Source organism: Rhinopithecus roxellana, chromosome 1, assembly GCF_007565055.1.
Source record: "Rhinopithecus roxellana isolate Shanxi Qingling chromosome 1, ASM756505v1, whole genome shotgun sequence".
Lineage (NCBI taxonomy): Eukaryota > Metazoa > Chordata > Mammalia > Primates > Cercopithecidae > Rhinopithecus > Rhinopithecus roxellana.
Genome location: NC_044549.1, coordinates 113983986 through 113996722, shown reverse-complemented (window position 1 = coordinate 113996722; position 12737 = coordinate 113983986). Strand labels below are relative to the sequence as shown.

Here is a 12737-nt window from a genome sequence, read left to right as displayed (position 1 = left end):
GGACAAATCTACGTCTGATTGGTGTGCCTGAAAGTGACAGGGAAAATGGAACCAAGTTGGAAAACACTCTGCAGGATATCATCCAGGAGAACTTCCCCAACTTAGTAAGGCAGGCCAACATTAAAATTCAGGAAATACAGAGAACGCCACAAAGATACTCCTCAAGAAGAGCAACTCCAAGACACATAATTGTCAGATTCACCAAAGTTGAAATGAAGGAAAAAATGTTAAGGGCAGCTAGAGAAAAAGGTCGGGTTACACACAAAAGGAAGACCATCAGAGTAACAGCAGATCTCTCAGCAGAAACTCTACAAGCCAGAAGAGAGTGGGGACCAATATTCAACATTCCTAAAGAAAAGAATTTTCAACCCAGAATTTCACATCCAGCCAAACTAAGTTTCATAAGTGAAGGAGAAATAAAATCCTTTACAGACAAGCAAATGCTTAGAGATTTTATCACCACCAGGCCTCCCCTACAAGAGATCTTGAAGGAAGCACTAAATATGGAAAGGAACAACAGGTACCAGCCATTGCAAAAACATGTTAAAATGTAAAGTCCCTTGATGCTAGAAAGAAACTGCATCAACTAGCGAGCAAAATAACCAGCTAATATCATAATGACAGGATCAAGTTCACACATAACAATATTAACCTTAAATGTAAATGGACTAAATGCTCCAATTAAAAGACACAGATGGGCAAATTGGATAAAGAGTCAAGACCCATCAGTTTGCTGTATTCAGGAGACCCATCTCACATGCAGAGACACATATAGGCTCAAAATAAAGGGATGGAGGAAGATCTACCAAGCAAATGGAAAACAAAAAAAAGGAGGGGTTGCAATCCTAGTCTCTGATAAAACAGACTTTAAACCATCAAAGATCAAAAGAGACAAAAAAGGCCATTACATAATGGTAAGGGATCAATTCACCAGTAAGAGCTAACTATCCTAAATATGTATGCACCCAATACAGGAGCACCCAGATTCATAAAGCAAGTCCTTAGAGACTTACAAAGAGACTTAGACTCCCATACAATAATAATGGGAGACTTTAACACCCCACTGTCAACATTAGACAGATCAACGAGACAGAAAGTTAACAAGGATATCCAGGAATTGAACTCAACTCTGCACCAAGCGGACATAATAGACATCTACAGAACTCTTCACCCCAAATCAACAGAATATACATTCTTCTCAGCACCACATCACACTTATTCCAAAATTGATCACACAGTTGGAAGTAAAGCACTCCTCAGCAAATGTAAAAGAACAGAAATTATAACAAACTGTCTCTCAGACCACAGGGCAATTAAACTAGAACCCAGGATTAAAAAACTCAATAAAAACCGCTCAGCTACATGGAAACTGAAAAACCTGCTCCTGAATGACTACTGGGTACATAACGAAATGAAGGCAGAAATAAAGATGTTCTTTGAAACCAATGAGAGCAAAGATACAACATACCAGAATCTCTGGGACACATTTAAAGCAGTGTGTAGAGGGAAATTTATAGCACTAAACGCCCACAAGAGAAAGCAGGAAAGATCCAAAATTGACACTCTAACATCACAATTAAAAGAACTAGAGAAGCAAGAGCAAACACATTCAAAAGCTAGCAGAAGGCAAGAAATAACTAAGATCAGAGCAGAACTGAAGGAGATAGAGACACGAAAAACCATCCAAAAAAATCAATGAATCCAGGAGTTGGTTTTTTGAAAAGATCAACAAAATTGACAGACCGCTAGCAAGACTAATAAAGAAGAAAAGAGAGAAGAATCAAATAGACGCAATAAAAAATGATAAAGGGGGTATCACCACCGATCCAATAGAAATACAAACTACCATCAGAGAATACTATAAACACCTCTACACAAATAAACTAGAAAACCTAGAAGAAATGGATAATTTCCTGGACACTTACACTCTCCCAAGACTAAACCAGGAAGAAGTTGAATCCCTGAATAGACCAATAGCAGGCTCTGAAATTGAGGCAATAATTAATAGCCTACCAACCAAAAAAAGTCCAGGACCAGACGGATTCACAGCCAAATTCTACCGGAGGTATAAGGAGGAGTTGGTACCATTCCTTCTGAAACTATTCCAATCAATAGAAAAAGAGGGAATCCTCCCTAACTCATTTTATGAGGCCAACATCATCCTGATACCAAAGCCTGACAGAGGTACAACAAAAAAAGAGAATTTTAGACCAATATCCCTGATGAACCTCAATGCAAAAATCCTCAATAAAATACTGCAAACCAAATCCAGCAGCATATCAAAAAGCTTATCCACCATGATCAAGTGGGCTTCATCCCTGGGATGCAAGGCTGGTTCAACATACGCCAATCAATAAACATAATCCAGCATATAAATAGAACCAAAGACAAAAACCACATGATTATCTCAATAGATGCAGAAAAGTCCTCTGACAAAATTCAACAGCCCTTCATGCTAAAAATTCTCAATAAATTCGGTATTGATGGAATGTATCTCAAAATAATAAGAGCTATTTATGACAAACCCACAGCCAATATCATACTGAATGGGCAAAAACTGGAAAAATTCCCTTTGAAAACTGGCACAAGACAGGGATGCCCTCTCTCACCACTCCTATTCAACATAGTGTTGGAAGTTCTGGCTAGGGCAATCAGGCAAGAGAAAGAAATCAAGGGTATTCAGTTAGGAAAAGAAGAAGTCAAATTGTCCCTGTTTGCAGATGACATGATTGTATATTTAGAAAACCCCATTGTCTCAGCCCAAAATCTCCTTAAGCTGATAAGCAACTTCAGCAAAGTCTCACGATATAAAATCAATGTGCAAAAATCACAAGCATTCTTATACACCAGTAACAGACAAACAGAGAGCCAAATCATGAATTAACTCTCATTTACAATAGCTTCAAAGAGAATAAAATACCTAGGAATCCAACTTACAAGGGATGTAAAGGACCTCTTCAAGGAGAACTACAAACCACTGCTCAGTGAAATCAAAGAGGACACAAACAAATGGAAGAACATACCATGCTCATGGATAGGAAGAATCAATATTGTGAAAATGGCCATACTGCCCAAGGTAATTTACAGATTCAATGCCATCCCCATTAAGCTACCAATAACTTTCTTCACAGAATTGGAAAAAACGGCTTTAAAGTTCATATGGAACCAAAAAGAGCCCACATTGCCAAGACAATCCTAAGCCAAAAGAACAAAGCTGGAGGCATCACACTACCTGACTTCAAACTATACTACAAGGCTACAGTAACCAAAACAGCATGGTACTGGTACCAAAACAGAGATATAGACCAATGAAACAGAACAGAGCCCTCAGAAATAATACCACACATCTACAACCATCTGATATTTGACAAACGTGACAAAAACAAGAAATGGGGAAAGGATTCCCTATTTAATACATGGTGCTGGGAAAATTGGCTAGCCATAAGTAGAAAGCTGAAACTGGATCCTTTCCTTACTCCTTATACGAAAATTAATTCAAGATGGATTAGAGACTTAAATGTTAGACCTAGAACCATAAAAACCCTAGAAGAAAACCTAGGCAATACCATTCAAGACATAGGCATGGGTAAGGACTTCATGTCTAAAACACCAAAAGCAATGGCCACAAAAGCCAAAATTGACAAATGGGATCTAATTAAACTAAAGAGCTTCTGCACAGCAAAAGAAACTACCATCAGAGTGAACAGGCAACCTACAGAATGGGAGAAAATTTTTGGCATCTACTCATCTGACAAAGGGCTAAGATCCAGAACCTGTAAAGAACTCAATCAAATTTCCAAGAAAAAAACAAACAACCCCATCAAAAAGTTGGCAAAGTATATGAACAGACACTCCTCAAAAGAAGACATTCATACAGCCAACAGACACATGAAAAAATGCTCATCATCACTGGCCATCAGAGAAATGCAAATCAAAAGCACAATGAGATACCATCTCACACCACTTAGAATGGCAATCATTAAAAAATTAGGAAACAACAGGTGCTGGACAGGATGTGGAGAAATAGGAACAGTTTTACACTGTTGGTGGGACTGTAAACTAGTTCAACCATTATGGAAAACAGTGTGGTGATTCCTCAAGGATCTAGAACTAGAAATACCATCTGACCCAGCCATCCCATTACTGGGGATATACCCAAAGGATTATAAGTCATGCTGCTGTAAAAACACATGCACACGTATGTTTATTGCAGCACTATTCACAATAGCAAAGACTTGGAATCAACCCAAATGTCCATCAGTGACAGACTGGATTAAGAAAATGTGGCACATATACACCATGGAATATTATGCAGCCATAAAAAAGGATGAGTTTGTGTCCTTTGTAGGGACATGGATGCAGCTGGAAACCATCATTCTCAGCAAACTATCGCAAGAACAGAAAACCAAATACTGCATGTTCTCACTCATAGGTGGGAAATGAACAATGAGATCACTTGGACACAGGAAGGGGAGCATTACACACCGGGTCCTATTGTGGGGAGGGAGTTGGGGGGAGGGATACCATTAGGAGATATACCTAATGTAAATGATGAGTTAATGGGTACAGCACACCAACATGGCACATGTATATATATGTAACAAACCTGCACGTTGTGTACATGTACCCTAGAACTTAAAATATAATAATAATAATAAAAAGAAAATACACAAATGGCTAGTAAGCTCATGAAAAAAATGCTTAGCATCACTATTAATGAAGGAAATACAAATCAAAAGAACAATGAGCTATTACATCACACCCATTAGGATGACTACCATAAGCAAAAAAAAAAAAAAAAAAAAAGAAAAGAAAAACAACCAAAAACCAGAAAATAATTTTTGGCCAGAATGTACAGAAATAAGAACATTTGGGCACTGTTGGTAGAAATACAAAATGGTAAAGTTACGTTAAAACACAGTATGGCAGCTTCTCAAAACATTCAAAATAGAATTACTATATGATCCAGCAATTCTACTTCTGGGTATATATTGAAAAGAATTCACAGCCAGGTTTTGAAGAGGTGTCTGTGTACCCATGTTTACAGCAGCATTGTTCACAATAGCTACTATGTGGAAGGAACCCAAATGTCCATTGATAGATGAACAGATAAATAAAATATGATATATACATGCAATGAATATTATTCAGCCTTTTTAAAAGGGAGGAAATTTTATAATATGCCATAATATGGATGACCCTTGAGGATGTCATGCTAAGTGAAATAAACCAATCACAAAAAGACAAATACTATATGACTCCACTTATATGAGGATCCTAAAGAAATCAAAATCATAGAGACAGAAGGAATGGTGGCTGCCAGGAACTGGGAGGAGGGGGAATGAACTGTTTAATGTGTATAGAGTTTCAGTTTTACATCATGAAAAGAATCATGGAGGTAGACAGTGGTGATGGTTGCACATTTTGAATGTATTTAATAACACTGAACTGTATTCTTAAAATGGTTATGATGGGAAATTTTATGTTATGTGTATTTTACCACAATAAAAAAAAATGAAAAAAAAGAGAGCATAATGGCTATCCTATCTCGCTGTGGCTATGAGTTTCAAAGCAGTGCCAATGAAAGTGCTTAGGAAGGTATAAAGTGACTTTTGAGCATGGCATCAATGATTCCATTACATATATATGTAACATTACTATCTCTTCATTTGAAAGCTAAGAAGACAGCTTTTTAGTGCAAAATCCAATGTTATTTCTACCATGTAAAAGAGTACTATCAATTTTAGCTTTTAATAAAACTGACATTAGAAATATAAAGAAGAAACTCAGTCTCTTTGATGTTCAGATTCATTTCAATGTGAAAAGTGTACAAAACAAAAATCCAATCAAATACATAAAAGAAGTGAACCTTGGCCCAAGATGGTTGTGCCCTTGGGTTCAAGCTGCTAAGTTCTAACTAACAGTGCCAATGCCAGCAGGTGATATGGATGCTCAATATGGAAGGCAATGGGTGGCATTCTCTGGACATCAGAGTCATATGTAGGTAGCTGTCCTGAAAATTTGGCATGTTGTCTTTTTAATGATGGGAACTGGCTGATTGGCATTCTCATGAATTAAACTAACAATTACAACCCCATTAATATGATAGGGTTATTGTTTTTCTCCCAGAAGGTAAGGATACTTCAGAACAGGGCCAGAGAGTAATATTTTAGGTGTTTTTTCTTTTCTTTTTTTTTTTTTTTTTTGAGACGGAGTCTTGCTGTGTCACCAGGCTGGAGTGCAGTGGCGCGATCTCGGCTCACTGCAAGCTCTGCCTCCGGGGTTCACGCCATTCTCCCGCCTCAGCCTCGGAGTAGCTGGGACTACAGGCGCCCGCCACCACGCCCGGCTAGTTTTTTTTTTTTTTTTTTTTTTTTTGTATTTTTAGTAGAGACGGGGTTTCACCATGTTAGCCAGGATGGTCTTGATCTCCTGACCTCGTGATCCACCCGCCTCGGCCTCCCATAGTGCTGGGATTACAGGCTTGAGCCGCCGCGCCCGGCCTATTTTAGGTTTTATGAACCACATGATTATATATGGTTCACAACTCTGCCACTGTATTGCAAAAACAGCCATAGACAGTAAGTAAACAAATGGATTGGGCTGAGTTCCAACTTAATAATATTAACAAAACAGCCATGGACCAGATTTGATTCAAGAGCCATAGTTTGCTGACTCCTGGCTTTAGAATACCATAAAGATAATAAATTCTGGACCTCCTCAGCCCCTGGCTGTATACATCATATAATTGGCCTCTATGAGGTTTTAATGCAGCTACAATCCTACGGTTAAACAAACTTAGAAGGTGCCAAAGCCTGGAGAAACCACCAAGCCAGGTGGCCATTTGGGCAGACAATTCACAACCTAACATGATTATCTAAGGCCTTAGATATTTTTCTCAAAGCATTGTTTGTCAAATAAAGCAATGTTTAAAATGTAATACTGAAGCTTTGAAAATAAACTGCTGTTCTCCAGAGTAAAGTTACTGATGTTTTGATGAGAAAGAAGGAAAAGTGCTTTCCAATTCCCAGAAATGTTTTGAAAAAATGCAACTCAATGCTGGCTTCCCATTTACGAGTGCTCAAGTTTACCTTTTGCTTTCTCATAATAAAAGTCAACTCATTGCCAAAGTTTATTACTGTTCTAATTCAAAAATAACCTACCACTCTAACTTCTCACCTTCCATATGACTCTCTCTCTCTTACCCTAACATGTCTAGAAATGTAAGGAAGTACTGTCAGAGGCCTTCAGTAGGGCAAATTTAATGTTGTATCTTCATTTGTCCATATTTGAATCGATGACTCACTCTCAGCTTGGGAGCTGCCCCTTTAACCATATGGACCAGTCTAGAATGGCACTGAAGGCGAAACAAGCCTTTTACTGCTCTCAGGAATGTGGATTTTGAGACACTTGGTTGGGTTTAGGTGGAATCTCACAGACATGGGTTCAAGAATACTTTTGTTCTTGGCCAAGTTTCATAACCTTTCTGAGATCCTGAACCTCAGTTTCTTCATCTACAAAATGTGTTAATATTTGCTTCACAGGATTAATTAAAAAATAGTGAGTGACAAATGGCAAATGCTAGTAAATGTTCATTTCTCTCACTTTCTGTGTATGCCCCTATGTACCCTAAATTGTATTTGTTCATGCTGACAGCAGGTTTTATTGTAAACTCTCATGTATCCCCCAATAACTGCCTCTGAGTACACTGTAAGTGTACAGCTACATAGGAATCATGTAAGGATCTCTGCAAAAGGTCTTTGAACAGGGAAAGACTGAGGGTAGGAAAATTAATTGACTAAAGATAAACCATAATCCCCAGAGTTTTTCAAGGTCAGAAAATTCATTTGGTTTATTTTCTTTTGGAAAGGAGCCTTGAGGTATGGTTTAAGCAATTAGAACACAAATGTCTTGAGAACAGAGACCTTGTCAGTTTCATCAATCAGTGCTCAGAACTCATCTCAGGCACCTGGTGAGTGCTCAATTAATATCTGTTTTCTCAACTAACAACTGAGCATACTTAGGTCTGATTTGCTTTTGTATTAACCATGAGGAGTTTCTGGAGCTTTGCATAAAGAAGGAGCAGGGTTTTTATGGAGAAGGAACATTGAATAAGAGTGGCACCATTTACAAACTATTTACCCCGAGCATGCAATTTATGAAATTATAATTCAAATTCCCCAGTATGAAAATGGGGATCTGAAATGATCTGAAATGATCTGAAATGGGTCAGAGGAAAGCCTAATGTCCACTTCAGGCCAATTTCCGACCAGATATGGTACCTTGAAGCCATACCAACAAGATTCCCTCTAACTTCATTTCCCACGTGGAAAGAGAAATCCTGCTGTTGCTCAGCACTTACAAAGAATCAGCATAGTGTTAGGTACAGTGGGGTAAAGAGAAGTTGTTTCCCAAAAAGGGTTTAAATTTCCTCATGGTTTTTCATGTTCTGTAAAAGTGTGAGAGAACCAGCAGCACTAACACACAACGTAGTTCACATACCTGAAAACATCATCATGTGCTGAAAGTTCCAGGGGATCTTCTGTTTTCGGCCTAGATTCAGGAGGAAGGAGAGGGGATATATGTTGCAGGCTCTGGCAACAAAAATTGCTAGCTGTAGATAAGCACAGGGAACCATTGAGGAAAATGTTGCTGCAATGATGGTTTGAATCCTTGAGCTTAAATATTATGTCCTTAAGCTTCTCTACATTATGACCCAAAAACCAGAAATAAACATGTCAATTCACATTTGTCCAGCTTGCTTTCAAAATTTATATTTCAATGTTGTTATTCCCAGAAATAATAGAGAATTCTGTCTTTCTTTGATACTGGCTTTAAAATTGTTAGCCCAATACTATTTCAATCACTGTAAATTTTCTAATCACATTTATATTGCTGATGACTGACTATCCTCAATTCTGCTGTAAAATGTGAGGCAGAGACCATTCAGATGCTGTAGCATTATCTTCCCAAATGGCACTTTAGAAAGGATAAATGTGCTTCTGTTCATGTTTACCATCTTCCTTCTTATCAGTTTATATTCCCTATATCTAGCAAGCTTTGCGTACCTTTTTCTTTTGGTGAATTAATTTTGAGAGGAATTACCCGTCTAATTACATAATACAACTGTTGCTTTATGTGGCAATTTACTAAAATCAAAGTTTTATAAGTAAAAGTCTTTGAAAATATTGGTGCTCTTCACCTTTCCCTTTTTGTTGTCTTTGACTCCTTCCCCGATGGGCTATTCTAGTTTGTCCTCAATGGGACGGAGTTATTTGGGAAGAGGTAACTTCCTTTTAAAATCCAGGTTTGGGATGAAACCTGGATTCAGCTGAATGCTCAATGAAAAGAGACTAAGAAGCAAATGCAGATGTGTAATTGGAACACAGTTTATAGACAGGAATTGCCTCTCCTGGCTGTTAGGATTATCTGTGATCCAAGGTGGCCTCGGCCCATCTTCCAAGTGGGAAGAAGGACAACAGTTGCTAACTGTCTTTGGGGACATTCCTAATGGCTCAACATCCTTTTGGATAGATATCCATTCCCACTGGAAATACCTCCTGTCCCAGGCCTAGAGCTAGGAAAAACTCCTGCATTAAAAGTGAGGTCTAGATTTTATCTGTCTTCATAGGAAAGGAAGGGTGCTATCTTATTCAAATGAACCTACATTTGAACAATGCTTATGATGTTGAAAGCACATGCATCATGCTCATTTCATTTGATCATCTGTTCTATTTTTGAAGTCCTCATTGGAAAAGAGATTTCATCATCTTGCAATGAAAACATTTCCAAAGCTGAATAATCCTGGATGCTTCCTGATATACTCTAATGCAGATTAAGTCTGTTTCTCTATAAAGAATACACTGACATAATTTTTATGTAAGTGATTCGTAATTATAGTTAAACATATTTTGACTTGAAAAATATCTTTTCCTTTAATTTCCCCCTTTATTTCCATAGTTCTTTCCAAAGATCTTATCCTGACCATAATTATTTAATGGAGGTCCTAATTTCTTAGGATGCTTTTCTCCCCTAACTAGAAATCATATATCTGCCTTGTGTCTGAACCTTGCAGTGGAATTTAGGAAACTGCTTTAACGATTTAACAGAATAATCAGTAAAAGTAAGTCATTTGTTATTTTCTCTAATCACCCCATGTTCTGTATTTCAAAGGATACAAAGGCTCCAAGTATAAAAAAAGCATTAAAGATATGATTCTGGAATGTGAACAGTGCCAGGCCCATGTAACAGAAGATGACGTTCTCTGCCAAAAAGTTCATAAATTCAAACAACTGAAACAAAACATAAACAAAAAACCATTAATTATAACTCAGGTTTGAGTGCACTTACTTTCTTATAACTGTATTTGACAACTGGCTGGGTCTCCTTTATCTGGAAGTCCACCCCTTTGGCCTTGTGCTTAGCCTCTGAAGGAGGATGGAGGCCCTGGCTCATGACCCAGCGACAGATGCCACAGCCACATCAGCATCCCATTCTTTCCAACTGTAAGGCTGCCAGAGGTACCCCCGGATAATATTAACCAGCGATCCTTCCATGGAACAATTCCTACTAAGATGACAAAATAGTCCCTGTTAAAGAAACTGAAGCTAAGTGATTTGCTGAAGGTGTACTGTAGTAAATGACACAAAGATTGTTTACTCTCTGTGAATGTTACCCAGTAGATCTACTTGACTTCCCAGGCACTGAACAACTTTTTGTTTTTAAGCTTAAACTAAATTACCCTTCTCAGGCAGGCAGGAGGGACAAAGTTGGAAAACTTAGAAACCTGAAATAAGGATGAATGTCAATTATATTTTAACATTAGAGTGATCAGTATATTTCAAACCCTAGACAATGAGACTCATTAAATTGACTGATGTAGGTATATCCATTAAATGTCTACAATTTCTAGCTGCTAAAAAGAAAATGATTAATCCCAGGGGTCGGTTTTTGCAGCAAGAACAAAATAGATACATCAAATTCAGTCAGAAGAATAGAGTAATAACATGCTATGATGAGGGATGTTCCCAAGAGTTATTCTTAGACCATTAACTAAACAATGTAAGTTGAACATGAAAAACATTCTCCAACTTTCAGATTAAAAGTAAAATGGAAATGTGTCCAGGGGCTACAACAAAGACAGATTTGGAAAAGACTTTATGTTCCAGACTTCTCATTTGGAAGTTTCTGAGACTTCATTCCTGGACCTACATAAATCACCATGTTAGGTAAATATCTCTGGAGGCATTTCTCTTGACTTTTTAAGGACTCATTAGTTTTTCGTGTAATGTATTTACAGCCCCACAAATAATGCCCAATACTGTTCACTGACAGTTGCGAGAAAGAAAAGTAGAATCTTGTCAGAAACATTATTTAAAACCAGTAATAGAAAAAAGGATTTAAAAAAAAAAAAAAAAACCGGCCCTTTGGTACAAGTTTTTTCTGCAGGGGCAGCCATCATCAATTATCCTGAGTGCTTGCTTTACATTCCAGGCTGGCTCATGGAAACAAACTCTGTCACCAAAATAACCACAGAAAATTTGAAAACATCAGGAAAAATGTAGGAGATAGAGAATATTTCTCTGCCTCATTATATCTTTACTTTTTCAAAAAGTGAGATTTGGCTATTGTCTTAATTTCCTCAGGCTGGTGAAATGAAATACCATAAATTGAATGGCTTAAACAACAGAAATTTATTTCTCACAATTCTGGAGGATGGGAAATCCAAAATCAAGGTGCCAGCTGATTTGGTGCTGATAAGAGTCCTCTTCCTGGTTTGTAAAAGGCCATCTGCTTGCTATGTCCTCACACCGAGGAGAGAGAGATCATCACTTTTGTGTTTCTTCTTATAAGGGCACTAATTCAATTTCTAAGGGTTCTATTATCATCATCTAACTCCCCCACAAGGGCCTCACCTCCAAATATCATCACAATGGGGATTAGAGCTTCAACATATGAATTTTTAGAGAACAAAAACATTCTGTCCTTAGTAGTTATTTAGTTTCTTAATATCAATAAACAAATACCAAGGTTAAATTTGTAGCGCCTCTCTTTCTTTTGTCCCCATCCCAACTGTATTTTACCCTAGAGTGAACACTTTGCCACCTGGACTCTATTCAGTCTGTCTTTAATGGCCTTACCCCAATTTCCGCCTGGGGAGCCCACTTCATTCCCTACTCTCAGCCCATGAGTTCATGCCTCCCTAGCTCAAATATGGAGCATATAATTTAGGACTAAACCACTCAAATTGGTACATTTCTTTAGGCAGCATGTTTGACTCAGAAATGAGTGTGACATGTTTGGGTCCCCAAAAATTCCATTTTAATTCAACAAATTTAATGCAGGGAATGCTGAGACAAAGGCCCCCACCTTTTCACAGGGTGAGATATCAGAAAGATGCTTGCCAGGAAGCTGCTGGCAGCCATCTTGGAATTACAGAGGAAATGACTGCTTGAAAGAGAAGCCAGTTCCTGATAACAGTGTTTAATCTTCTGTATTCAATCTCTCCCAAAACAAAATTTACCCTTGGGTTTTTGCATTGAAGAGATCATAAAATCACTTTTTGATTTGAAGTGCGGTTCTATCATCACTCTTTTACAATCCTGTTTTAGTTAAATGAACAAAACAAAACACTTTTTCACTCCAGACAGATTATAAACAAAAGGGCATGGGGTCAAATTTTTGTCTCTTTTCAGATAATAAGAAAGTCTGTTACCTTTGTCCCCCCTCACCTCCAC

At 37.9% G+C, this 12737-nt stretch overlaps 1 protein-coding gene across 2 annotated transcripts in view; it reads right to left on the bottom strand.

Moving 5' to 3' along the window:
• Positions 1-12737, bottom strand: part of SLC9A9 (solute carrier family 9 member A9) — a 602343-nt gene that overhangs the window by 220940 nt on the left and 368666 nt on the right. For both annotated transcript variants that reach the window (XM_010381303.2, XM_030929287.1), the window contains exons 10-11: positions 10179-10292; positions 8503-8614 (exon numbers count right to left, since the gene is read on the bottom strand). In XM_010381303.2, the coding sequence (XP_010379605.1) occupies positions 8503-8614; positions 10179-10292 (226 nt within the window). The remainder of the gene's footprint in view (positions 1-8502; positions 8615-10178; positions 10293-12737) is intronic.